Genomic DNA, 23,871 nt, shown 5'->3' with positions numbered 1-23,871 from the left:
CTCATCGACACAGTGCCAAAGATAAAGGTGAGGAGCCTAGAGAAGCCCTCAGAGAAGGGACTCAGAGCATGGTGGGGTGGTGGCTTGATTAAAGCTTCATTTATGTGAAGCCCACACAATGCAAATATTGCCCCCCCCCCCACACACACACACCACCACCATGAGTAAAATGCATAAAAAGAAAATATGACTAGTGTTACATGGAAACTATCAGGGTAGATGCACCCCAACAAGCCTCCATATAATTTTCTGATGCTTGACGATGTTATCACAATCAGATTGATTACTAATGAACCATGTCTAATAAAGTTGATTTTTCTCATCCCACCTCTTGCAAAGAGGAAACATGTCTACGTTGGTTTCCTTGCCTGTGTGTGCCTTCCGGCGTCGGTGAGGTGGGGCAAACCCCGGTTTGAGATTGGCTATGTTGTTTGGGTCGCCCTAGCTTTGGACGGGGCTCAGTCTAGGTGTCCAACCAGAGGTGACGAGGAGATGACGTGATCGATGGCGTGGAATAAGGCCTATCCATTTCGTCCTTTTTTTGGCGGTGCCGACTGACGTCGGCGGAGGGTGTGTGGATCATCTATCCTGGTTTTGTTTTCATTTCACGTAGGCGGTATTCGACTGTGTGGACGTTCAAAATTGGTGTTTCAGTCTGCATGCTTCTTCTCCATTTGACGAAGCGTGGCTAACTTCAGCTTTATTGGGAAGCTAGCGAGGTAAGCCTCTTTGGTTCCATTTGGCCAGATTTGGAATGGTTGTCTAGCTTGCTTTGACACATTATTCTCCGCATTATTAATATGAACCCTAGTTTGATGCCGCCTACATCTTCTAGTACCAACCAACCGGTCGCTGCTTCAACAACGCTTTCTGGTCCGGATGCTGCTTCGGAGATCCAGAGGCAGCATCGAGCTTTGGAATGTGGGGTGGTTGAAGCAAATATCATTGAAATATATTGCAACCAATTCCCGTAGTAATGTGTGGGGCATCATCTAGTTATGTAGCAGTTTGAAGATCTCTACCATTGCATCTGTCTTAACAATTTGTGGTGGCTAGACTGAATCATTTCATATTCCATCAGTTCTTTTTTATTAACCTATAAATTAAGAGTACAATCTTTGATGATTGCCTATTTTTTCGGCTAATGGTGAATAAACTTTTGAAGGTTGTGATGCTTGGTTTGGATGCATCTGGCAAAACAACAATCTTGTACAGGCTGCACTACGGGGATTTTGTTCAAACAATCCCTACAGTAGGTAGGAGGCTAATATAGCATACTATAATTTCTATTTTTTTTATGTCCACTTGTCCAGTCTTCGGTGTTGTACTACTTTATTGTACTATGCCATCAAGATGCAGTTCTTTCATTTTACTTTATACAAGGAACATAAATTGTGTAGTATTGTTGAAACCGATTTTCCTAGTTGTAGGCGTGGCTAACATTTTCTTGTTCCAAATTATGTTGCTTGGAACTACATAACATAATCGAGTTTTAGGAAGCAGTGAAAAAAATTGTGATCTTATCACCTTAGATTGTGACAATAAACTGCAGCATTTTGTCATTTTGGACCTCAGTGCTGCCCTCATATCTTCCATTCATTGCTCTTATGTCTATCTCCGGTATACCATTTCTCCTCTCCAGGTTTTAATGTCGATAAGGTTCAGTACAAGAATGTATCATTTAATGTGTGGGATGTTCGTGGACAAGAAAAGCTCAGAAAATTAAGGAAGATTTACTTCAGCAATTCTGATGCACTGGTAACAATTAGAGACATCAAAATATAGCATGTCATTTTGCCATTTTAGCCCTACTTTAGTACCTATGTATTTTTTCAATCCTCGCTTTGATTTGTCCTTCTCGTGTTGTTCAAAATATGGTTATTATAAGCACACCTTTTTTAAAAAATCGTGGCATCTCTTGAAAAAAAATTGCATGATGTTGGTTGTTTTTTCTTGTTTATTAGCTGTGGTTGGTTGAGTAGATTGATATGCAGAGCATACATGGGGATCATTTAGTCATCTTGTGAAGGATGGAAGCGACTTTTTAGTGGACGGGGGCATTGGCTCCCTTTTTTGAAATGATTCGAAATCATATTTTCAAGTTTAAAAAATCGAAAAAAAAGACTGTGAAAACTTATACATATTCACGATCGATCAGAGAAATTTCGTTCAAAAATATTATGATTTGCAAGCTGCACAAAAAAAAATCCCAGCCCAACAATAAAAAAAGATTGGCCCACTTCCATGTACATATTTGTTTTTTGTCTACGCCATGTATGAAAGTATATTGTTGTGAAAATTTTCTTGAACGTGTTATATGTGTATTTGTGTATGTACATTTTTCCATTTTTTTGCGTTGTGGAATTTCTTTTTAAGTCCGCATAGTACCCGGGCACCGTTGGGCATTTCTGAGCTGTTTAGCTGACTCAATCAGGAGTTCCATGAAAGTTTGAACTTTTCCGTGGATCATATGCATATCTTTTACTGCCAAGGTTAATGATGTGTTTCTGGTTTTAATTGGGTGAAGATCTATGTTGTCGATTCCTTGGACAGAGAAAGGATCAAAGATGCCAGACAAGAATTCCAGGTCACATATTTCATACTATCTCTGTCACTATAGGACTTCCGGTTGCCTTAAGTTATGTTGGTTGAGAGTGTGAGATCTTGCTAACTTGTAATCCTTGGCCACTTTTCAGACCATTATCAAGGAACCTTTGATGTCAAAGAGCATAATCTTGGTATTAGCAAACAAACAGGACTTGGTAAGTTAATTTATCCGTTCCTGCATAATTGCCTAGCTGTTCATGACCTCATTTGAATGGCTTGTCATACATGTCTTTTTTTCTGAAATTGCCTTCAGACTGGAAGTACGATATATACTACCTCAAAATAGAGTGAATTGCAGGAAACCACCACATTAGCGCATAGGTTTGCAGGAAACGTACTCTTTTACAAATTTGAGCCAGAAAGAAACCACTGATTTTTGGCCTAATCTTTTGCAAAAAACACTGATCGGTCTATTTGGATATTTTAACCGTGATTATGACATGTGGGGCCTGTATTTGATGATGTGGCATAACTGTCAGTTCCTGGTATTTTTGCAGAGACACCCTTCACTCTGAAAACAAAAATGCAATTAGGTCCTGGGGCGTTGACCCAGCTCGGCGCCGTGCCCAGAACTGCAGCAGACGATGGCGACGCTCATGGGATCTCGCCAGCCATGGCCATCGTGCCCGGAGGAGGAGGGGCGGCGTGTAGCCGTCGGCCGGTGATCCCGCGTCCTCATCGGGCGGTGGTAGGATGGCCACCAGAGGAGGATTCAACAACTGGGTCATACGCGCGGGTGCGCTGCTGGCTTGGGGTCGCCGGCGACGAGGGGCCGTGCTGTGCCGCTGCTTTCCCCGGTGCTTCGCGCCGCTGCTACTCGCGCCCGTTCCTCCTCTCTCTCACCACCGCCTCCCCGAAGCCGACCCCGTCCATCTTGCAGCGCTGGCGGCGAGGATCTGCTCATCGTGGCTAGCCACCGTGACTTGCTCATGCAGCCGTCACAGCTGGCCGTCGGAAGGTCGCGGCGCGCCACGGAGAGACGCAGTTCTTGTCGCCCAGCCCGGCGGTGGCTCCTCCCTGCCGAGATCCACATCGGACTCGCCCCGGTGCTCCGTCTACCTCAGCCGTCTTGCCTGCTCGTCCTCAAGGACACCGTCGCAAGTCCTACCCCCCTGCGTGGTTCGCCATGAGAAGAGGAGGTGCTCGACCTCGATACCAGCGAGGTCCATCCGCCACCCTGGATCCCGTGGACCACGACAGCTAGGACGAGCACGCCCTGAATCTCGGGGAGTTTCTTAGGGCTATTTTTCCAGAGAGGGAGGAGTTTTTGGCAAAAAAAACCCTTGTCTAATGAATGTTACGCCACGTCAGCAAATTGCGGTTAAAATGTCTAAATAGACTGATCAGTGTTTTTTGCAAAAGATTAGGCCGGAAATTAGTGGTTTCTGGCCTAAATTCGTAAAGGAGTGTTTTCTGCAAACCTATGCGCTAATGCGGTGGTTTTCTGCAATACAGTCCCCAAAATAAGTGTCATGGTTTTAGTTCAAATTCATCAGTTATTTTGGAACGCGGGTAGTAGCAAATAATTTTTTCCACCAGCATGTCTTGTTTGGTACCAAATTTAATGCTGACTGCCTTATACTCCCTCTGCCCCGAAGTAAGTGTCTTAAGCTTAATACAATTAGTATAAAGTTGAGACACTTATTTTGGAAAAAAGGGAGTACATAATAAAATAAAACCTTTCATCTTGTATATACTCCCTCTGTTAAGTAATCTAGGTCTTATATTACTTACAGAGGTGGTATTAGAGAACAAGTGTGGATGCTTACTTTCGACACACAAATTGGGGGTAGAGATCACCTGGACTGACAATGTTTTCCTTCTTGACAGAAAGGTTCAATGAGCCCGGCGGAAGTGAGCGAAGGGCTGGGCCTACATGATCTCAAGAACAAGATATGGCACATACAGGGGGCGTGCGCTATACGCGGCGAGGGCATCTACGATGGTCTCGACTGGCTCGCGTCCACCTTGAAGCAGTTGCAGGAACCATTAAGGCATCTCCAATAGTCTATAGTCCCGTCGCAAAAAATATATAATAGTATGTAGTCGTTATCTATTAGCTCTTGACACGCCACATAAATCTTACAGGAAGGATAATGATTAGTAGATTCATTGTTGCTCATTTTGGTACCATCAATGCAAATAACCATTTACAAAAGTACATAGAAATATAAAGATAGTGAGTGAGACCTATTTTTATATGTGAAGAGTCTACATTCCAACCTTGAACTAAACACATGGTTTAAAACTCAGCCCTAAACTCGAAAACTGGCAGGGAGGCTGGGGGGCGGGGAGGCTCTTGCAGGCGGAGGAGGAGGGCACCGGTAGGATCTCCTTGGCGGCGGTTTAGGCTAGCGCGGAGACATGGAAGGGGTGTCGCCACGTACTCTTGCATGATTGCTGCAACTGATGCACTATGGAGGTTGATGGGGGTATCGACATTCTTTGGTCTCAATCATTCCTGGGACGCCCAAGTTGTTCGATGCGGCGAGGCGGCCACGACACAGTTATCGAAGTCATCGGCTACCATCTCCTCTGACAAAAATTGCTCGCAGAAGAAGAATAGGCGAAGCAGTGGCAATACCCTGGTTCGAACTCCCCCACTGACGGCGAGCTCCATGCCGGCCTCGTCGCCCTCTTTGCTGGCAAGCCTAGTGGTGGCACAATGGAGTAGGCAGAAGATGACGGCGATGAGCGGGTCTCCGCCTGCTTGGTGCGGTTCGCCTGGGCCTATGGGTCATGACATTGCCCAGGCCTCGGGTGAGTCTTGCACTCAAGCTCACTTCTACCTTTGAACTCGAGGAACAATGTACGTCTGGCCCTTGGAAACCATTGCATGCCTCGGCGCGTTCAAGCTCATATCCTGACTCATGCAGAGATGCCAAGGGCGCCGCCGTCAGGGCTGTTGTGCAGTAGAGGAAGGCCTACCTGTGAGTGAAGGGAGTGGTTGCGGCTGCTTCTTGGGAGAGGGGGTAGGACTATGGGAAATGAGAGAGGGGGGCCCAAAATGGTCAAATATTGACGTGTCGCTACTGACTCATCAGTCAACCATGTCAAAACCGGGCTAGTCACGAAAGACCGGGCTGAGCCGAGTCCAGGGTTGAATCCCAAACAATGTGCATAGTTTACACTAGTCATGGTGGGAGTAACATAGATACAACTTGCAAACTCATGCAATGCCAACTACGCGTATTAGTGACATTGACATTACTCCTATAAAGGATGTTGGAGTAACCGCCTCCTGGGGTCTTTGAGGGTGAGGAGGGCCTTTGCACCGTCCGTTTTCAGGTGTCGTGCCACGGGGGCATCTCGAGGGCTCTCCGCACCGTCCAATTTGCCTGGATGGTGCGCCCCCGGGGGACTCGCCTGGGTGGTCCATGACGGGTGGACCGTGTGCGCGCCTAGGGCTACCATCGGCCCTGCATGATATGGGCTAACCGGACCAGCCTGGAGCTTCAGTCTCGGCCAGATCCAGGGTCCTGTTTTTGTCTTTGTTTCGTGAAGGTGGTCTTCGGCGGTGTGGATGCTAACACCTTGTGTTTCGCTCTGCTGGCTTCTTCTCCATTGAACGAAGTGTGGCCAACTTCAGCTTTATTGGGAAGCTAGCAAGGTAAGCCACCCTTGGTTCTGCCTGGCCAGATCTGGAATGGTTGTCCAACCTTTTCCCCGCCTTCCTCCCTGTGACAACAATATGATCCCTAGTCCAATGCCACATGTATCTTCTAGTTTCAGTTGATGACTTCCTGGTCGTCACATCAACAATGTTCCTTGGCTCAGAGGCTGCTTCGGAGATCCAAAGGCTAATGGTGTAAGTAGGAAGGGGTCCTTCACCTTATCCTCATCGACAGTGAGCTGAATATAAAGAGGAGGGGCCTGGAGAAGCCTTAGGAGGAGGGATTATGAGCAAGGTAGGTTGGTGACTCGATTAAGGTTTACTTCTTGTGAAGAGCATGCAATGTACATATTGCTCTCTCACCACACACACACACTAACACGAATGAAATGTAAATATAATATATGACAAGTGTTACACAAAAAATATCAGGATAGATGCACTCTAACAAGTCTTCATGTAATAGCACAAACTGATGCTTCATGATGTTATCACAATCAGATTAATTACCAAATGAACTATGTTTGTAGCCTGTTCTCTCATTCCACCACTCGCAAAGACTTATATGGTTTCTTTCATACGTGTCATCGTCGGTTCCCCTCGCCCTCATGTGCCTTCCGGAGTCGGTGAGGTGGGGCAAACCCCGGTTTGAGGTTGGACATGTTATTTGGATCACCCTAACTTTGGCTAGGGCCCAGTCTAGGTGTCTGACCGAAGATGACGAGGCGATGGCGTGGAATAAGGCCTCTACATCTTGTCCTTGTTCCAACGGTACCAATTAACCTTGGTGGAGGACGCGTGAAGCTTCGGCCCGGGCCACATCTAGGGTCCGACTTTCATCTTCGTTTTGTGAAGGTGGTCTTCAACTGTGTGGACGCCGACACCTCGTGTTTCGGTCAGCTGGCTTCTTCTCTGTTGGACGAAGCATGGTGAACTTCAGCTTTATTGGTAAGCTAGCGAGGTAAGCCATCCTTTGTTCTGTCTGACCGGATCTGGAATGATTGTCCGGTCTTTTTTGCCGCCTTCTTCTCCACCGAACATCTTCTGGTGTCGACCAATGACTTCCTAACCGTCGCGTCAACAACGTTTCCCCTAGCTCGGAGGTTGCCTCCGAGATCCAGGGGTGGCATCGAATTTTGCTCGTGTGGTGCCATTTGAAGAACTTTAATATATGCTTTGGCCTTCTTAAAAGGAAAGATTAATTACTACTAATCTATTTTGAAAGAATTATACCCTCTCCGTTTGTAATTACTTGTCACGAAAATGAATGTATCTAGACGCATTTTAGTTATAGATACATCTATTTTTATCCATTTTTAAAACAAGTAATTTGGAACGAAGGAAGTATTAGTTAAGTATACAAATGGCATCACGGTCGAGTAAACCTGGCCGTGAAGGAGTCGGGGCTTGAATGTTCCACCGCAACAACAGCAGAACCACCGAGCAAAGTAAAGACAAGTATCCATCTTTGTGTGCGCCGCGCGCTGTCCAACTTTCTTCATCCTCCTCCTCGCGAAGCTCCCGTACCAACCCGACCTCTGGACTCGACCCCCGCGGGAGCAACAGCTGTCCAAGAATCCATTCCACCCACTGCGAAGAGCGAGCGAGCGAGAGAGGAAGCGGAAGCAAGAAGATGGGGCAGGCGCTGCGCAGGCTCTTCGACTCCTTCTTCTCCACCAAGGAGATGAGGGTAAATAACCTAACCACGACCACCCCCCCCCCCCCCCCCCCCCCCCCCCCCTCCCCCCCCCCCCCCCCCCCCCATCTACCTCTTTCTCCATCTTCGGCGCGCTCCGGGGCCACCTAGGGCGCTCGATCTCGTGGCTTCTTGGAGCTTTCTGGATGCGGCGCAGTTCTTGGAATTAATTTACTTCCCGATGTTCCTGCCTTAATCGAATCAGCCACGCGCTTGAGTCGCGGGCAAATCCCGACAGGCGTTCCAGTTAGTGCGCCAATCTGGACCTGTGCGCTGGCTTCTATGACGGTCCATGGCGAGGGCCGTGAAACCCGTCGATCCGAGTTCTTGGTTTTGTCCGGTGGAGTGTGGTGTGGTGTACTGGTGCGGCCTGAGATTCTAAATTTTAGGGTTTTCTTGGCCGGGGTTGGGATTCTCGAATGCGGCGGCGCAAGTCCGATTAATCAAGTGCTGCCAAGTGAGCAATCTGTCGCGAAATGGTTTGGGAATTGGGATGGCACTCTAGCAGTGTGCAGTTGCAGTGGTTAGGAGGGGCGTACTGACTCTCAATCCAGTTTATTCTGCAAAGGAAGTATCAGGATATTGGTGAACTACTTAGCTAGCGGTCTAGTTAAAAAAACTTAAAACATGTAGTACATTGCTTTGCATTCTTCCAATTTAAACCAAGCTATGAAGCATTCCACCAAATGTTCCTCTTGACTATCATCGTCCATCTGTTCACTCGAAATCAGTTTGTAAAGTGCATTCTTTGATTACTGTCTCTTTTTCTCTCTGCTAATGGTGAATAAACTTTTGAAGGTTGTGATGCTTGGTTTGGATTCAGCTGGCAAAACAACAATCTTGTATAGGCTGCACCTGGGGGAGGTTCTTCAAACTGTGCCTACAGTAGGTAGGACACTAATATAGCATACTTTAATTTCTGTTTTTATGTGTCCACTTGTCCAGTCTTCATTGTTGTGCTACTTTATTGTGCTATGCCATCAAGATGCAGTTCTTTCATTTTACTTCATACAAGGAAAATAAATCGTGTAGTAGTGATGAAGCTGAGTTTCCTAGTTATAGGTGTGGCTAACATTTTCTTCTTCCAGTTTATGTTACTTGGAACAACGTAACATTATTGAATTTTAGAAGCAGAAAAAATAATCGGGAGCTTATCACCTTAGATTGTGACAATAAACTGCACCATTTTGACAGTTTGGACCTAAGTGCTGCTCTCATATCTTCCATTCATTGGTCTTATGTCTATCTCTGGTATACCATTTCTCCTCTCCAGGTTTTAACGTCGAGAAGGTTCAGTACAAGAATGTGGCATTTACTGTGTGGGATGTTGGTGGACAAGAAAAGCTCAGACAATTATGGAGGATGTACCTCAGCAATTCTGATGCACTGGTAATAATTAGAGATTAAAATATAGCATGTCATCTTGCCATTTTAGCCCTACTTTAGTACATATGTATTTTGTCAATTCTTGCCTTAGTTGTCTTCCACGTGTTGTTCTCAATATGGTTATTATAAGTACAGCCTTTAAAAAAACAGTTGTGGCATCTCTTGAAAAATCTGCAAGCTGTTGGTTGTTTTCCTTGTTTATTAGCTGTGGTGGGTGAAATGAGTAGATTGATGTGCAGAACATACACGGAGAGCACTTTAGTCTTCTTGTGAAGGATAGCTCTTTAGCTGATTCAATCAGGAGTTCCTTGATAGTTTGAACTTTTCCTTGGATCAGATGCATAGTTTTGCTGCCAATGTTAATGATGTGTTTCTTCTTTTGATTTGGTGTAGATCTATGTTGTGGATTCTTTGGACAGAGAAAGGATCGAAGATGCCAGACAAGAATTCCAGGTCACATATTTTATACTATCTCTGTCACTATAGACTCCCGGCCGCCTTAAATTATGTTGGCTGAGAGTGAGATCCTGCTAACTTGTAATCCTTGGCCACTTTCAGACCATTATCAAGGACCCTTTGATGGCAAACAGCATAATCTTGGTATTAGCAAACAAACAGGACTTGGTAAGTTAAACTGAACGCTCCTGCGTAATTGCCTAGCTGTTCATGACCTCATTTGATTGGGTTGCCATGCATGTTTTTTCTTCTGAAATTGCCTTCCGACTGGAAGTATGGAAACAAAAAAAAAATCCACCAGCATGTCTTGTTTGGTACTCCCTCTGTAAAGAAATATAAGAGTGTTTTAGATCACTACTTTAGTGATCTAAACACTACTATATTTCTTTACGGAGGGAGTACCAAATTTAGTGCTGATTGCCTACAGAATATAATACGACCTTTCATCTTGTATTTGTTAGAGAACAAGTGTGGATGCTTACTTTCGGCGCACAGATTGGGGGTAGAGATCGCCTAGACTGACTATGTTTCCCTTGTTCACAATTCATATAGAAAGGTTCAATGAGCCCGGAGGAGGTCATTGAAGGGCTGGGCCTGCATGATCTCAAGAACAGGATATGGCACATACAGGGGACGTGTGCGCTCCGCGGCGAGGGCCTCTACGACGGGCTCGACTGGCTCGCGTCCACCCTGAAGCAGCTGCAGGAGACAGGCCATGCTACTTCAATTGCTGGACCTTCTATCTAGCTTCACAGACAGAGAAAAAGGTCCTGCACGATTCCGAGCCCGCCTCGACTCGTTTAATTCCTACCTTCATATATAACAGTAACAACATGCCTAAACTATTACTGTTGGGTCAAGTCTGAAACTGATCTCTGTTTGCGCAGTGACCTTGCCTCGGCTGCCCGACGATCCTCGCCTGACGCAACAGCCATCCATCTATCCGTTGATCTGTTCATCTCACAAGAGCATGCCCCCATGGTGCGCCTGTTCTACCTGTGTGTGGCGGCCGCCCGTATGGGGCTCGTCTGGCAGGAACTTATGCAGTGTATAACAGATGGGTGAACGATAAACAGCACCTGGCATGGGATTGTTGTATCTTGTATTTGTGTATACCTGAGAGGGGCCGCTTGGGGCACACGATTGCTTTGCTCGATTGCATACTGATGAAAGGAAGAGGAAACGGTTTGGCTAGTGTGCTGAATGCTTTGTCTGCAGCTCGCAGCTTCAGTGATTGCATTTATAAGCTTGGTCGTTCCTAAATATAAGTCATCGTAATGAATGAATGTACGCTATAGAATATGTTTATGTACATCCATATGTATTCTATATTAAAATATCTAAAAAGTCTTATATTTAGGAACGGAGGGAATATATAGGAAAACGAGTATTGGCATAAAATCACCAACTTGATTATTCTAGAAACAGGAAAACGAGTATTGCATTTATCAGGAGCCTGAAACATTATTCTAGAAGAGAGCAAAAATGTGAAAAAAAATAGAAATGGAAAAAAGGTTGATTGAGTTATTAACCACGAGCTGAAATTATGCCATCAGTGAGGGGGAAAGATAAAGAGCAGAAAAAAGGAAAAAAAATGTGAACAACAAAAGAATACGACGCCTGAGAGATTCGAACTCTCGCGGGCAGAGCCCATGTACTTAGCAGGCACACGCCTTAACCACTCGGCCAAAGCGTCGGTTATTGAGTCCTCTGCTTCGGATGCCTTCTTATCCCCTGGTTTTGGTCAGTGATTCTCTCAAACTGGCAGGGTCGGATCGGATGGTAATCTCCATTTCTTCCCTCGTGTTCGTTGGTTTCCCTTACCACATTGTTCTGCACATAGTTTCTCTTTTCAACACAGAAGAAGCCAAATGGCTTCCACCTCGATTCTGAGAGATAGAGACACGGTCGGGGTCCGAAACAGCTTCCACCCAGATTCAATCTCGCCGACCGTCGTCAGGGACGAACCCCTTGAGACGACAAGACCTCCATAGCGGCATCACCTGCATGCCATGGCCTCCAGACAAAAGTCGAAAGTGCCTCCCATATGGCATTGTGGGTCTATATCTTCTACTCGAAGCACAGTACACACATTCACCCCTATGAATAGATCAGTAGACTCATGCACACCCTATCTTTATGAACACATTCAAAACAATGGATTGGCCGGCGGATCGGGTCTTAAGATTAACAAAGTCACCATAGACACCTCACTGTTGATAGGAACGTTGCCTCCAACCGAAATCAATCACCCTCCTTTTTTAGGGGAACCAGGGCCACGCCTACCAGGAACAGCAAGCCAGGCTAAGATGCACTGGATTTGTATGACAAATTGCAAGAAATTTCACAACATACGTCGTACGTTCTTGGGAACCCTTTCCCTTCCACCAAGCATTTGTACACCAAGTAGCAGCAGAAGTAGCAGACAGTCTCCCAGCACGGCAACAAAACAATGGAATCACGGAGAGAACAAACGGCCGAAGAGGCATGTGCACAGACAGACAGGCTGGAGCCGCGATTGCCGATCTAGTGCTCTTTGCTGCAGCGGCGCGCTCCGGAGGAGAGGTAGGCCGCGTGCCCCCAGCAGGAGCCGTCAGTCACTGCTCCTTCCAGATGCGGCCGGTCACGCGCAGCTTGAGCTCCTGCCGGGTGCCGCTGGAGAAGAAGAGGGCCATGTTGCGGTGGATGATGAGCCCGTCGAAGCTGTCCCGCACCTTCTTGTGCCCGTCCCGGATGCTCCGCGGCGTGCCCTGCCACGTCAGCTTCCGCCCGTTCCCGCCCACCTCCAGGCTGTAGCAGAAGCTCCGAGCCTCACTCTCCTCCCCCATGAACCGCAGGAACGCCATGTACACCGGGGACATCCCCAGCAGGAACGCCTCGAAGTGGAGGCAGAAGTGCTGCCCGAAACACTTGAAAACCTGCAAAATGGCAGAGAGCATATCACTACAGTAGACTGAACACAGCCGAAGATCGATCGGAAGGCTACAAAGAAAATGACAGGACTATAGTCGCATTCGGAACGCCAAGAGATAGGCACGCCTACTGCATGTCTGTCCGTGTTTAACATGCATAGATGTATCATTACTTACAGTGAGCATCCATGTTGCGTTTTCCACTTCGTAAGGGTTGGACTTCACATAGCGGTGGTTAAAGGTGCAGCCTTCGTGCAAGTCCACCTTGTGGTCATTGATGAGATGAGACACGAGCATCGGAACGTCACCTGCAATGAGGCACTCTGAACCTGCATATGGACAGCTGTATGGCCTGAACCTGCAGAGCTCCTCGTGCTTAAGTTTGTTCTGGTAAGGATGGATCTCGGTGCAGCCCAGGCTTTGGTATTTGCATGGAAGCTGAATCGATTCGGCCACCTTCTCGAGAGCCAAGCATCTGATATTTCCCAGCTCCTGGCGGCAAGTGGGGCAATGGTTGTCTACCCTATGCTTACAGCTGGAGCAAATTGTGTGGCCATTTGGGCACTGCAGGAAGAATATGAATCATCAATAGATTATCATAAAATCATAATGGACAAAACTTGTTCTACTAACTACATAGTTCTCATCCAATTAGCTTGATGTTATTTTGAATAATGTAACAAAATAAGGGTGGAACCAATAGCAAAGTTGCAGAAATGAACGGTCATGATACGTGCAAGGGTACCGAGAACAGCTTTCGCGCAACGGTAGAAAGGGTGTGTTTGGATCACAGCCAATGCTTACCATGCCAAAAAGTTGGGTGGCCCATGAATTTTGGTAGTTGTTTGGACTGGTGCCAAAAATTTGGCTCGCCTGAGACGCCCCACACCCACCCATGTAATTCTCGCCAACTCGCAGGCGAGGCGATGGCGAGCAAAACGTTCGCCAACATTTTGGCGTCGTAACTTTCCATCTTTTTCTCTGTGGGTCCCTTGACTTTTTCTTATTTTGTGATGCATGCAGCATGTTAGTTCCGATTGTTATGGCCCTTAATTAATTATTAGTGTGCCTCGTCGTGATTAAGGATGCAATGCAATCCAGTTTCAGTAGCAACTTCCGCCTTTCCCTTTGTGATTTTATTTAACGATGATTTATATTTCTTGTTGATTGCATCTTAGCATTTTCCTACCAAGTATGTGCATAAATATTTGGAGGATTACAGTGGTTACAAGACGTAGTTGGTAGCAAAACAAACAAGATGTTTATTTCACCAAAATTTTGGATGGTTGCAATGGCACAAACCAAACATCAACAAGCTACCAAAATTTTGGTAATGCCCACACTTTGGCCATACCAATTTTTTGGTGGGGCTAGTTGGGGCTCAAACCAAACACACCCAAAATCTTGTGTGCTTGTTGAGAGTTGAGACCATGCAAATGACAAAGGAAGACAGAAGCATGAGCACCTAACTATGCATCCAAGGCACAAATATACTGATCAAACCAAGCAACTGTTCTCATACATTCCTATTGTATCTTCAACATGTGGAAGTTGAGAATGTGCATCTAGCACAACAGTAAGACCTCTAGGAGGGGGGCTACCATCCACAGGGCTCGAACCCTGGTTCTCACCAAAAAAATGTTACTCTCGCTGTGTGTTCCCCGTGCATGTCAGGTCGCCCATTGCACTGCCGTAGCCAGTGAAGCCGGTGTTCAGGGTGTTTTATCGACCTAAAAAAATGCTATTGGGATTCTTCCCCCAAGTGTTGAGTTATTTTCTTTCAGCATGTGGAAGTTACTTTGAAGATCAACAATTCAGCAAACATGCAATACGGTGAACACAAAACCAAAGACATTTGATTTAGTGTGGCCAAATATAAACTTGTTATTAGTTTGAAGGTAGAACCTCGAACATAGCAGCTAAAGAATTTCTGTAAGCTAAAATGGTAGGCAATTCTACATGAAAAATAGATCAGAATAGAACGATCAAGGGTACATTATTCGGCAAAAGAATAAGTAGACTTTACCAACACAATCAAGGAAAATTTAGGCAAGCCCATTCTGCCATGTCCGTACAGAATGCCCTAGGCAAAGGCAAAATTTAGGGAAGCTAGGTGCTAGGCAGAGGCAAAGTTGGCCACCTAACATCTTGCACTTAATTTTTCCTTGAACACAATAACTTTGAATAGCTTAGGACACGCTACTACCCACATGTCGTATGTTGTCACAAATGCAACATCTATACAAAATACAATTACACCTTACATCAAAAGGCAATTACAGTGAATTATCCAAAGTCGTGGGACTGGCAGTCTGGCACAACTTTCTACACAAATCCAACCCATTATCCAAGTCAATTTCATGTAAGAAAATCCAAGTCAAATTAAAAATAACAGAATCTCATTTGCACTAATATAAAAATTATCAATGATTACACTCTGCTGCAGGACTACAAAGATTTAAGACACGCATCAGTACACATACCTGAAGTATAGGTGGCCGCATTGAGTTTGTACACACTGGACACTCGAGCAAATCATTCAAGCCAGTCAATGATGACAAACCAACATTGACAAGTGACGCAGCCCAGGAGGGCTTACTTGTAGAATCTCCATCAAGCCTAATACTACTGAGTGCCTCGGAGAGCCCACGGTCGCCACAATCTGACTCAGGAACTTCAGTCACACTCACAATGCTGCTTCCTGGGGCCATTGTGAAAGCTTCTTTCACATTGATAAGCACTAGATAATATCAACACCCCCACCACTCCATCCTTCCTTGTGATCAGCTGCATTATTAAATTCAATGCTTATTAGTTGATATATTTAAACATGTGTAAAATAATTGTAGCGCTGGTATAGGTTGATACTGAATTAATTTCTCAGTTTAGAGGGGCTATATAAACCTGCATGGGTCATCATTTCGAATTCAAGCAGAAAATCAAGAGGTGAGAGACAAAGACTTGTGGCCCCACTCACACATTCGGAGTTAACGTAAAGTAAGAACCAGTTAGGCCACCCTTGGTATGGGTGTAATTCATTACAGGTATTAAATTTACATGTGTATCTTACAAGACACGAGTGTTTTCCGGCTGGAAACAAAACCGGTGAGTGGAGGCGTGGTTTTTTTGCAGGTGTATTTAGAAAAAAGGGTAATCCAAACATGGCCTTAGTAGTTGCCACCTAAAAAGCACGGACACGGGGAAAGAAAGACAGGGATACGCATACAGGGACACAGGATACGATATTTTTAAAAAACAGCCATTCAGGGATACAGCAGGGTATATAAATATATAGACAAAAATAGCATGTAATAAAGATTTAATGATAATATTTGGATCAGAGATTTTGTACTGGATATATGTTGACTCATTTCTATTGATAAAAGACTTTGGGGAAGCCCATAGTCCATACGAACCCTCCACTCAGAGCCCATATAAGGTCTAGTTCCTGAAACCCTAGACTAGTCAGCTCCTCTAGCCGTTCTCTTCTCGTTTCCCCCAGCCGCCTGAGAGCTGCAGAGAGAAAAGACTGCGCCGCCGCTTATATCTTCTTCCTCACTGCTGGCTGCAATCCCCATCTTCTTCCCGCCTGGTCCTTCTTCCTTGTCGTCGAACGCCTTGCCATCTTCCTCTCTGCTGGATGGATGTTCTTCGTTGGGGGTAGAGCTGGGCTTTGGGGAAACGGCGGCGGCAGCAACCTCGAGCCTAGGCTGCGGCGGCGAGGCTGGCCCCCGAATCCCCACCGAGTCCACACCGTATCTGCCGTATCCTGATTTCTTTCCCCTTTTTTTAATTCGGAAAAGATGGGATACTGCGGATACATGTATCCCGGAGTATCCGGGCATGTCCCCGTATCCCCCTGTACTAGGACGGCAATTCGGCAGTTTCTCCCATATCCATGCTTTGTAGGTTGCCACCACCAGCAGCTGAATCCAACTTGACTTAGAGCTTAAGTTAGAACTGAAGCTACGGGTGATTAAACATCTATTCACTTATACAGAAGTTAGAACTGAAGAAAAAAATGAATTCTGTCAAATTATCAGTCTTGGTTGGTCTCATTCCAAAACTTAGAGCATTTCTAGAACTTCGGCATGCCATTAAGGAGCAGTTATATCATCAACTAACAGAGAGCACCAACGATTCGACATTTTAAAGAACAACTGCTACTACTACACTTTGGCACCTTCCCTGGTCTGGTTTCACGACTACCTTATCTCTCCTTAAAGAACATGCGTAAGTAGTAAGAACAAGCAAAAAAACAAGTTCGCCCATCCAAACCACATTCTGCTCCTCGCTGTTCTCCTGTCACAACAATTGACGGCAAGGTAGGGTTTTCTCAAACCGAGCAAGATTTGGAACCTTTCGCCTCAACTGTACGGAAACTTGAATTAGAATCCAATCGATTTCCCCAATTTACGCTGCAAAATAAACGGCGGCCGCGCCTTGGATTGGATCTTGCGCAAGAACCTAATCGAACTGGAAACATGGGCGTTTCGGGCGGTTTTAGATCAGTGCGGCACTACGCAGCAAGGGAAACCGGCGGCTTAACTGAACGGATAGCAAGAACGAAGATTTAGATTTGATTGCTCAAATCCGCAGCGGCGGGAAGATCCCCCGCTGGGAAGCAACCAAAAAGAAGAAGGCTTTGGAGCAATCCCGCGCAACCAAAGCTTAGGGCTCCTCACCAGCGAACGAGGGTATCATCCCAGGTCGGGGGTGGATCTCCTCCGCTCCATGCCAGCCGAAGCCCAGCAGCACCCGCCGAGGGCACGCCTCCCGCCCCTCCGTCCCGCCGCCGCGGGCGATGTCGCGTACGGGCAGGCTGCGCCGAAGCGGGAGACGGGCAAATGGGAGGCGAATTCGGTGGAGGAATCGGGGGGGAGGAGGAGTGGAGAGGGGGGAAGGTGGAGGAGGAGAGGAGGGGAAGACGAACAGTGGTGGAGGCGGGGGGATATTTCGGTTTTGCTTTCTCTTTTTTTGCGAAGCAAGAAATCAATCGTATCTCGTGGATATACCTCAGCGGTTTCTGTTCTACGCGCTTTTTACGCCGGAGTAAACGCTTCGACGGTAGGATTTTTTTTTGGCTGACAGGCCGGGCCCACGCTTCGGTTTCACAGGGGAGCCATGGTCACCCGGAAAGAGACTTTGACACTTGAACAACTTGTGCTTTTTTTCATTTTTGATGAAATGTTGAACAACTTGTGCTGATGATGAAGGGAATGTCACATGATTGCTTCGTACCAGCGATCGGTGCCGAAAGTGAAATTTGTTGTGTGTTGTGAAACAGATTTACCATCTTTGATAAGTTGGAAGAGATTTCATCAAGCCACCACATACTTGGCAAGGATACTTCAAAATTTCACCTTCCTTTTGTCCGTAAAGCGAATAATTGTAGTTCGATGAATATTGAATATTTGAATAATTTTCCATGTTTCTATTATATGGGGGGCTTGCACAATATTTTTGCACTGAAATATGAGGTCCAAAGTCCCGCATCTCTGCTTCTTCGAAGAGATATGGTTGTCATGACTTTAACACTTGAACAATTTTGTCTGTTTTTAATGTGTGAAACAACTTATATTGATGTGAAAGACAGGTAGCTAGCTCCGCGAGGCCGGAAGAGCTACTTGATGTTGACGAGGATAACATGTCTTAGTTACTAGCATAAATTGAGGCCTTCATGATTCCTAAAGGAATGAAACCGTAATTATATTTGTTTAAATTTTTATATGTTATTTATCATTTGCGGAATTGTTTACATATTCAACTCTTTATGTTACATTGTTAATGAGCGACTTTTTTCCTCCTGAGAGAGCCGATGAACAATTGGTGTGTGTGTGTGTGTGTGTGAGAGAGAGAGAGAGAGAGAGAGAGAGAGAGAGATTTGTTTCTTCTGCTTTTGTAATGTGTTTTATGTACACCACAACTACATATGGTGCACACACAACTTTTAAGATGGTGTTTATGGTCTAGATCTTCACATGTTCACACAAGCAATAAATTTACACATAGTGATACCATTACTATCGAACAACATACCACTTATACAATCAAACTCTTTCTTTGCTTACCGTCCCATTTTCGTATGTTTTTATATTAACATAGTATTAGCTACAAACTAGAATTGAAACCCCCGAGAGAGAAAAAAAAGGCTTATGGTTAGGCTTAGGAAGCAGTAGGAATGCCAAATGTAGAGAGAAAAAGCTCGGTGGTAATAAAGCCACCCGCCCAACAATGCTTCATGCAATATGTGCCGCTCAGCCTCGTCGGCGATCAATCCTATCATCTACACCGTTAAATATGACAGAAAGGGAAAGATGAAGCAAGGCACTAATACTAGGATACCATTTACATGTTGGTAATCACATCTGCAATGCATGAGAGCATGCATGGCAACAAAAATGTCGTGTTTCAGATAAAGAACCCTTGATGTTGTAATGTGATTTATACCATACGTATGTGTCAAACAACATACTACAAACACCTATAAAAACAATAAACATGTTGACGACACAAGTGTATTCTATTTTGATAGCACCTTGTTGGGCATCCAAGTGCAAGGTTTTGAAGCAAGCTACATGTATTCCCCTCACATGAGCAACTAAGGTATCAACCCGTAGAGGTAACACCCATCGCACAAATCAATAGGCTGCCGCGAAGGAATGAAACTATATCAATATTTGCTTAAATTGGTGCATGATATTTATCTTTTACAGGTAATGTGTACATGTTTACTTATGGTAACATTTTGCTCTCATGGAGGAGAGATTTGTGTGCGTGAGAGAGAGAGAGAGAGAGAGTCTTGTTCTTCTATTTTGTAGCATGATTTATGTATAATACATGTGCAAGAAGACATCACAATGTAGCTCAATATTAATACAATAAACACGGAAGTACAAGAGATGATGTTTTATGGTATAGGTCTTGTGTTTGCACATGTTCACATGAGTTAATAAATCTGCACATAATGTATCATACTATCGAACAACGTAGTACTATATAATCAACCCTTTTCATACCCATCTTCCTATTTTTCATATGTTTTTACATCAACATAGTGAAAACACTTTTAGGCTTGGAAGGATTTTTTTTAAAAGGGGAATATATTAATATCATGCAGATACCAATTACACCCAGCCTCTACACAAGATGTCGCAAAGACATTCAGGATGCACAGCCAAAGAAAAAAATATAAAAGAAAGGAAAAAACAAAGGGAATACACTGACACTAGGCTACACAATACAAGCCAAGATTGACAGTCCGCGGTAACATCTTGAGTCGCTTACTATAGAAGTTCCTTTCTGGCTAAATTTCACAACAATGCTAGTGTAGCCCTTGTTAAACTATCAAATATGGTAAATGCATTTGCATGGGGCGAGAGCGTGACAACAAGAATGTTGCATGTCAAATAAGGAGAGTTTGATATTTTGAGAAAAATACTACACACCCCCATTACTTTAGAAACCCTCACGAAAGTTTTCTACCTTCAACGGAAACTTGATGAGAATTAATAGTTTGTCATTTACAAATGGTACTATCAGATTTACCATGAAACCTTGTTTTAGGACCTACATCTTTCCAGAAGACGCCGACATGTGAACCGGAGTAGTGGAGTATATACATAGTCAAGTACAACTCTTAATCTCCAGGGTTAATATGGTCGTCATTGATTTTAATTGGTGAGAGAACTAAACATTAGCTTTCGTTCTTTTTTCATACAACATATGGAAGGTGATGGGTCAAAGCTTTGAATCTAAGCATGGTCGAGTGCAAGGACCATAACACGTTACTGCAGCAAGTACCTCATCAACAAGGGCGGAGCCAGAAATTTTGTGAAGCCTGGGCAAATTTAAGCCTAACTATATAATCTGAAATTAAAATCTACTGGTTGAACCAAGGTTTTTTCTCTCTTGATACCAGATTTTCGAGGTAGGTGCCAAAAGAATTGGTTTTTGAAGAATCTCAAAAACTTTTGGCTATTTGGCCTGAAAGTATTTAAACAAATTTTGAATTCAAATTCATTTATGAACAAAAAATATAGCATTTTTACCCTTTATGTACGCAAATCTCTTTGTGTTCTAGTAGTCAACACATATCAATCCACTCCCTAGTGAGCGGGTTTGAGCCCTCTCTAACCCACCACGGCATAAAATAATTTTTAAACACTAAAATCATGTTGGCAAGGCCGGTAGTCGACCCCGCGGTGCCGAAAGCACTTCCACGAGGCTAGGGGGCTATGTTTTGTGCTAAAATATGAATATGAGTTTTATGTTAACTATGTAAACATGTAGCAAAAAATTCAGGATCCGACGAAATATCCGGTAACTGGTCGTTTTAAAAATATTGACCGGCAAAAAAACCTTGATTCAGATAAACAACATATAAAATAGCACAAAAATCATGAGCCAGAAATCTATCAACGTTAATAATGAACTAATGAAGTGAAATCTTGAACATAGTAGTCATATGAATGTAATTTTAAAGTGAAATATCCTCAATGACCAACTCCCCACGCTCTTGTTGGGGAACATAGCAATAATTCAAAATTTTCCTACGTGTCACCAAGATCAATCTAGGAGATACTAGCAATGAGAGAGAGGGAGTGCATCTTCATACCCTTGAAGATCGCTAAGCGGAAGCGTTGCAAGAACACGGTTGGTGGAGTCGTACATGCAGCGATTCAGATCGCGGACGATTCTGATCTAAGCGCCCAACAACGGCGCCTCTGCGTTCAACACATGTGCAGTCCGGTGATGTCTCCCGTGCCTTGATCCAGCAAGGAGGGGGAAGAGGTTGGGGAAGACAACTCCAGCAGCAGCACGCCGACGTGGTGGTGGTGGAGCAGCGTGGTTCTCGAGCAGGGCTTCGCCAAGCACTACGAAAGACAAGGAGGTGGAGAGGTAGGGCTGTGTCGAGAGAGAGAGACTTTCGTGTATGACAAGGGGGGGGGAGCATCCCTAGATGGGATAGAGGGGGGCGACCAAGGGGGAGAGAGGGGGGGCGCCCTAGGGTGGGCCTAAGGCCCATCCGCGCCTAGGGTTTCCCCCTCTCCCCTTTGCTGCGCCTTGGGCCTTGGTGGGAGGCGCACCAGCCCACTCAGGGATTGGTCCCTGTTGGGGAACGTTGCAGAAAACAAAAATTTTCCTGCGGTTTCACCAAGATCCATCTATGAGTTCATCTAGCAACGAGTGATCGGATGCATCTACATACCTTTGTAGATCGCGAGCGGAAGCGTTCAAAGAACGGGATGAGGTAGTCGAACACGACGTGATCCAAATCACCGGAGATCCTAGCACTGAACGGACGGCACCTCCGCGTTCAACACACATACGGTCAGCGTAACGTCTCCTTCTTCTTGATCCAACAAGAGGGAAGGAGAGGTTGAGGAAGATGGCTCCAGCAGCAACACGACGACGTGGTGATGATGGAGCTGCAGTACTCCGTCAGGGCTTCGCCAAGCACTATGGAGGAGGAGCAGGTGTTGGAGAGGGAGAAGGAGGCAACCAAAGGCGTGGATGAAAAGCCCTCCTTCCCCCACTATATATAGGAGGGCCAAGGGGGGGGGGGCGCCGGCCCTAGGAGATCCAATCTCCTAGGGGCGGCGGCCAAGGGAGGTTTCCCTCCCCCCAAGGCACCTAGGAGGTGCCTTCCACTAGTGGGACTCTTCCCTTTTGTGAACCCTAGGCGCATGGGCCTCTTGGGGCTGGTGCCCTTGGCCCATGTAGGCCAAGGCGCACCCCCTACAGCCCATGTGGCCCCCCGGGGCAGGTGGACCCACCCGGTGGACCCCCGGGACCCTTCCGGTGGTCCCGGTACAATACCGATAACCCCGAAACTTGTCCCGATGGCCGAAATAGCACTTCCTATATATAATTCTTTACCTCCGGACCATTCCGGAACTCCTCGTGACGTCCGGGATCTCATCCGGGACTCCGAACAACATTCGGGTTACTGCATATACATATCCCTACAACCCTAGCGTCACCGAACCTTAAATGTGTAGACCCTACGGGTTCGGGAGACATGCAGACATGACCGAGACGACTCTCCGGTCAATAACCAACAGCGGGATCTGGATACCCATGTTGGCTCCCACATGCTCCACGATGATCTCATCGGATGAACCACGATGTCGAGGATTCAAGTAACCCCATATACAATTCCCTTTGTCAATCGATATGTTACTTGCCCGAGATTCGATCGTCGGTATCCCCATACCTCGTTCAATCTCGTTACCGGCAAGTCACTTTACTCGTACCGTAATGCATGATCCCGTGACCAGACACTTGGTCACTTTGAGCTCATTATGATGATGCATTACCGAGTGGGCCCAGTGATACCTCTCCGTCATACGGAGTGACAAATCCCAGTCTTGATCCGTGTCAACCCAACAGACACTTTCGGAGATACCCGTAGTCTACCTTTATAGTCACCCAGTTACGTTGTGACGTTTGGTATACCCAAAGCACTCCTACGGTATCCGGGAGTTACACGATCTCATGGTCTAAGGAAAAGATACTTGACATTGGAAAACTCTAGCAAACGAACTATACGATCTTATGCTATGTTTAGGATTAGGTCTTGTCCATCACATCATTCTCCTAATGATGTGATCTCGTTATCAATGACATCCAATGTCCATAGTCAGGAAACCATGACTATCTGTTGATCAACGATCTAGTCAACTAGAGGCTTACTAGGGACATATTGGTGTCTGTTATTCACACATGTATTACGATTTCCAGATAACACAATTATAGCATGAATAAAGACAATTATCATGAACAAGGAAATATAATAATAGTGCTTTTATTATTGCCTCTAGGGCATATTTCCAACAGTCTCCCACTTGCACTAGAGTCAATAATCTAGTTACATTGTGATGAATCGAACACCCATGGAATTCTGGTGTTGATCATGTTTTTCCCTAGGGAGAGGTTTAGTCAACGGATCTGCTACATTCAGGTCCGTATGTACTTTACAAATATCTATGTCTCCATCTTGAACATTTTCACGAATGGAGTTGAAACGACGCTTGATGTGCCTTGTCTTCTTGTGAAACTTGGGCTCCTTGGCAAGTGCAATAGCTCCAGTGTTGTCACAGAAGAGTTTGATTGGCCCCGACGCATTGGGTATGACTCCTAGGTCGGTGATGAACTCCTTCACCCATATTGCTTCATGTGCTGCCTCCGAGGCTGCC

General features: G+C 45.4%; 3 protein-coding genes and 1 non-coding gene across 4 annotated transcripts; 2 read left to right on the top strand and 2 right to left on the bottom strand.

Annotated features, from left to right (window-relative positions):
* Positions 1-994: 994 nt before the first annotated feature.
* LOC125516541 (ADP-ribosylation factor-like) lies at positions 995-4,614 on the top strand. Its single transcript, XM_048681952.1, has 5 exons — positions 995-1,256; positions 1,643-1,758; positions 2,528-2,587; positions 2,697-2,762; positions 4,438-4,614. Exons 1-5 carry the CDS (start codon positions 1,145-1,147, stop codon positions 4,612-4,614), a joined length of 531 nt encoding a protein of 176 aa, XP_048537909.1. The 5' UTR covers positions 995-1,144.
* A 3,035-nt stretch (positions 4,615-7,649) lies between these two features.
* Positions 7,650-10,975, top strand: LOC125516020 (ADP-ribosylation factor-like). The gene is made up of 7 exons (XM_048681504.1): positions 7,650-7,910; positions 8,715-8,805; positions 9,190-9,305; positions 9,696-9,755; positions 9,861-9,926; positions 10,311-10,525; positions 10,646-10,975. Exons 1-6 carry the CDS (start codon positions 7,854-7,856, stop codon positions 10,503-10,505), a joined length of 585 nt encoding a protein of 194 aa, XP_048537461.1. The 5' UTR covers positions 7,650-7,853; the 3' UTR covers positions 10,506-10,525; positions 10,646-10,975.
* A 397-nt stretch (positions 10,976-11,372) lies between these two features.
* Positions 11,373-11,454, bottom strand: TRNAS-GCU. The gene has a single exon. It is a non-coding gene; the product is annotated as a tRNA-Ser (tRNA).
* A 593-nt stretch (positions 11,455-12,047) lies between these two features.
* LOC125516019 (E3 ubiquitin-protein ligase SINAT2-like) lies at positions 12,048-17,655 on the bottom strand. Its single transcript, XM_048681503.1, has 4 exons — positions 17,356-17,655; positions 15,154-15,457; positions 12,848-13,234; positions 12,048-12,676 (listed from the first exon to the last, which is right to left on the bottom strand). The coding sequence occupies exons 2-4, from the start codon at positions 15,379-15,381 to the stop codon at positions 12,356-12,358; spliced, it is 936 nt and encodes a 311-aa protein (XP_048537460.1). The 5' UTR covers positions 15,382-15,457; positions 17,356-17,655; the 3' UTR covers positions 12,048-12,355.
* Positions 17,656-23,871: the final 6,216 nt, after the last annotated feature.

The sequence above is a fragment of the Triticum urartu genome, chromosome 6 (genome assembly GCF_003073215.2).
Source record: "Triticum urartu cultivar G1812 chromosome 6, Tu2.1, whole genome shotgun sequence".
NCBI classification, from domain to species: Eukaryota; Viridiplantae; Streptophyta; class Magnoliopsida; order Poales; family Poaceae; genus Triticum; species Triticum urartu.
This window is presented reverse-complemented; position numbering and strand designations above follow the sequence as displayed.

What these genes read in the sequence shown, in the direction of transcription:
- LOC125516019 (XM_048681503.1), bottom strand. Translation starts at nt 15,381, where the DNA reads ATGGCCCCAGGAAGCAGCATTGTGAGTGTGACTGAAGTTCCTGAGTCA. An exon ending in TGCGGCCACCTATACTTCAG is followed by an intron (nt 13,235 to 15,153) that starts GTATGTGTACTG and finishes TTCTTCCTGCAG; the next exon opens with TGCCCAAATGGCCACACAAT. An exon ending in ACGCAACATGGATGCTCACT is followed by an intron (nt 12,677 to 12,847) that starts GTAAGTAATGAT and finishes GCCATTTTGCAG; the next exon opens with GTTTTCAAGTGTTTCGGGCA.
- LOC125516020 (XM_048681504.1), top strand. Translation starts at nt 7,854, where the DNA reads ATGGGGCAGGCGCTGCGCAGGCTCTTCGACTCCTTCTTCTCCACCAAG. An exon ending in TCAAACTGTGCCTACAGTAG is followed by an intron (nt 8,806 to 9,189) that starts GTAGGACACTAA and finishes TCTCCTCTCCAG; the next exon opens with GTTTTAACGTCGAGAAGGTT. An exon ending in TCAGCAATTCTGATGCACTG is followed by an intron (nt 9,306 to 9,695) that starts GTAATAATTAGA and finishes GATTTGGTGTAG; the next exon opens with ATCTATGTTGTGGATTCTTT.
- LOC125516541 (XM_048681952.1), top strand. Translation starts at nt 1,145, where the DNA reads ATGGTGAATAAACTTTTGAAGGTTGTGATGCTTGGTTTGGATGCATCT. An exon ending in TCAAACAATCCCTACAGTAG is followed by an intron (nt 1,257 to 1,642) that starts GTAGGAGGCTAA and finishes TCTCCTCTCCAG; the next exon opens with GTTTTAATGTCGATAAGGTT. An exon ending in TAGCAAACAAACAGGACTTG is followed by an intron (nt 2,763 to 4,437) that starts GTAAGTTAATTT and finishes CCTTCTTGACAG; the next exon opens with AAAGGTTCAATGAGCCCGGC.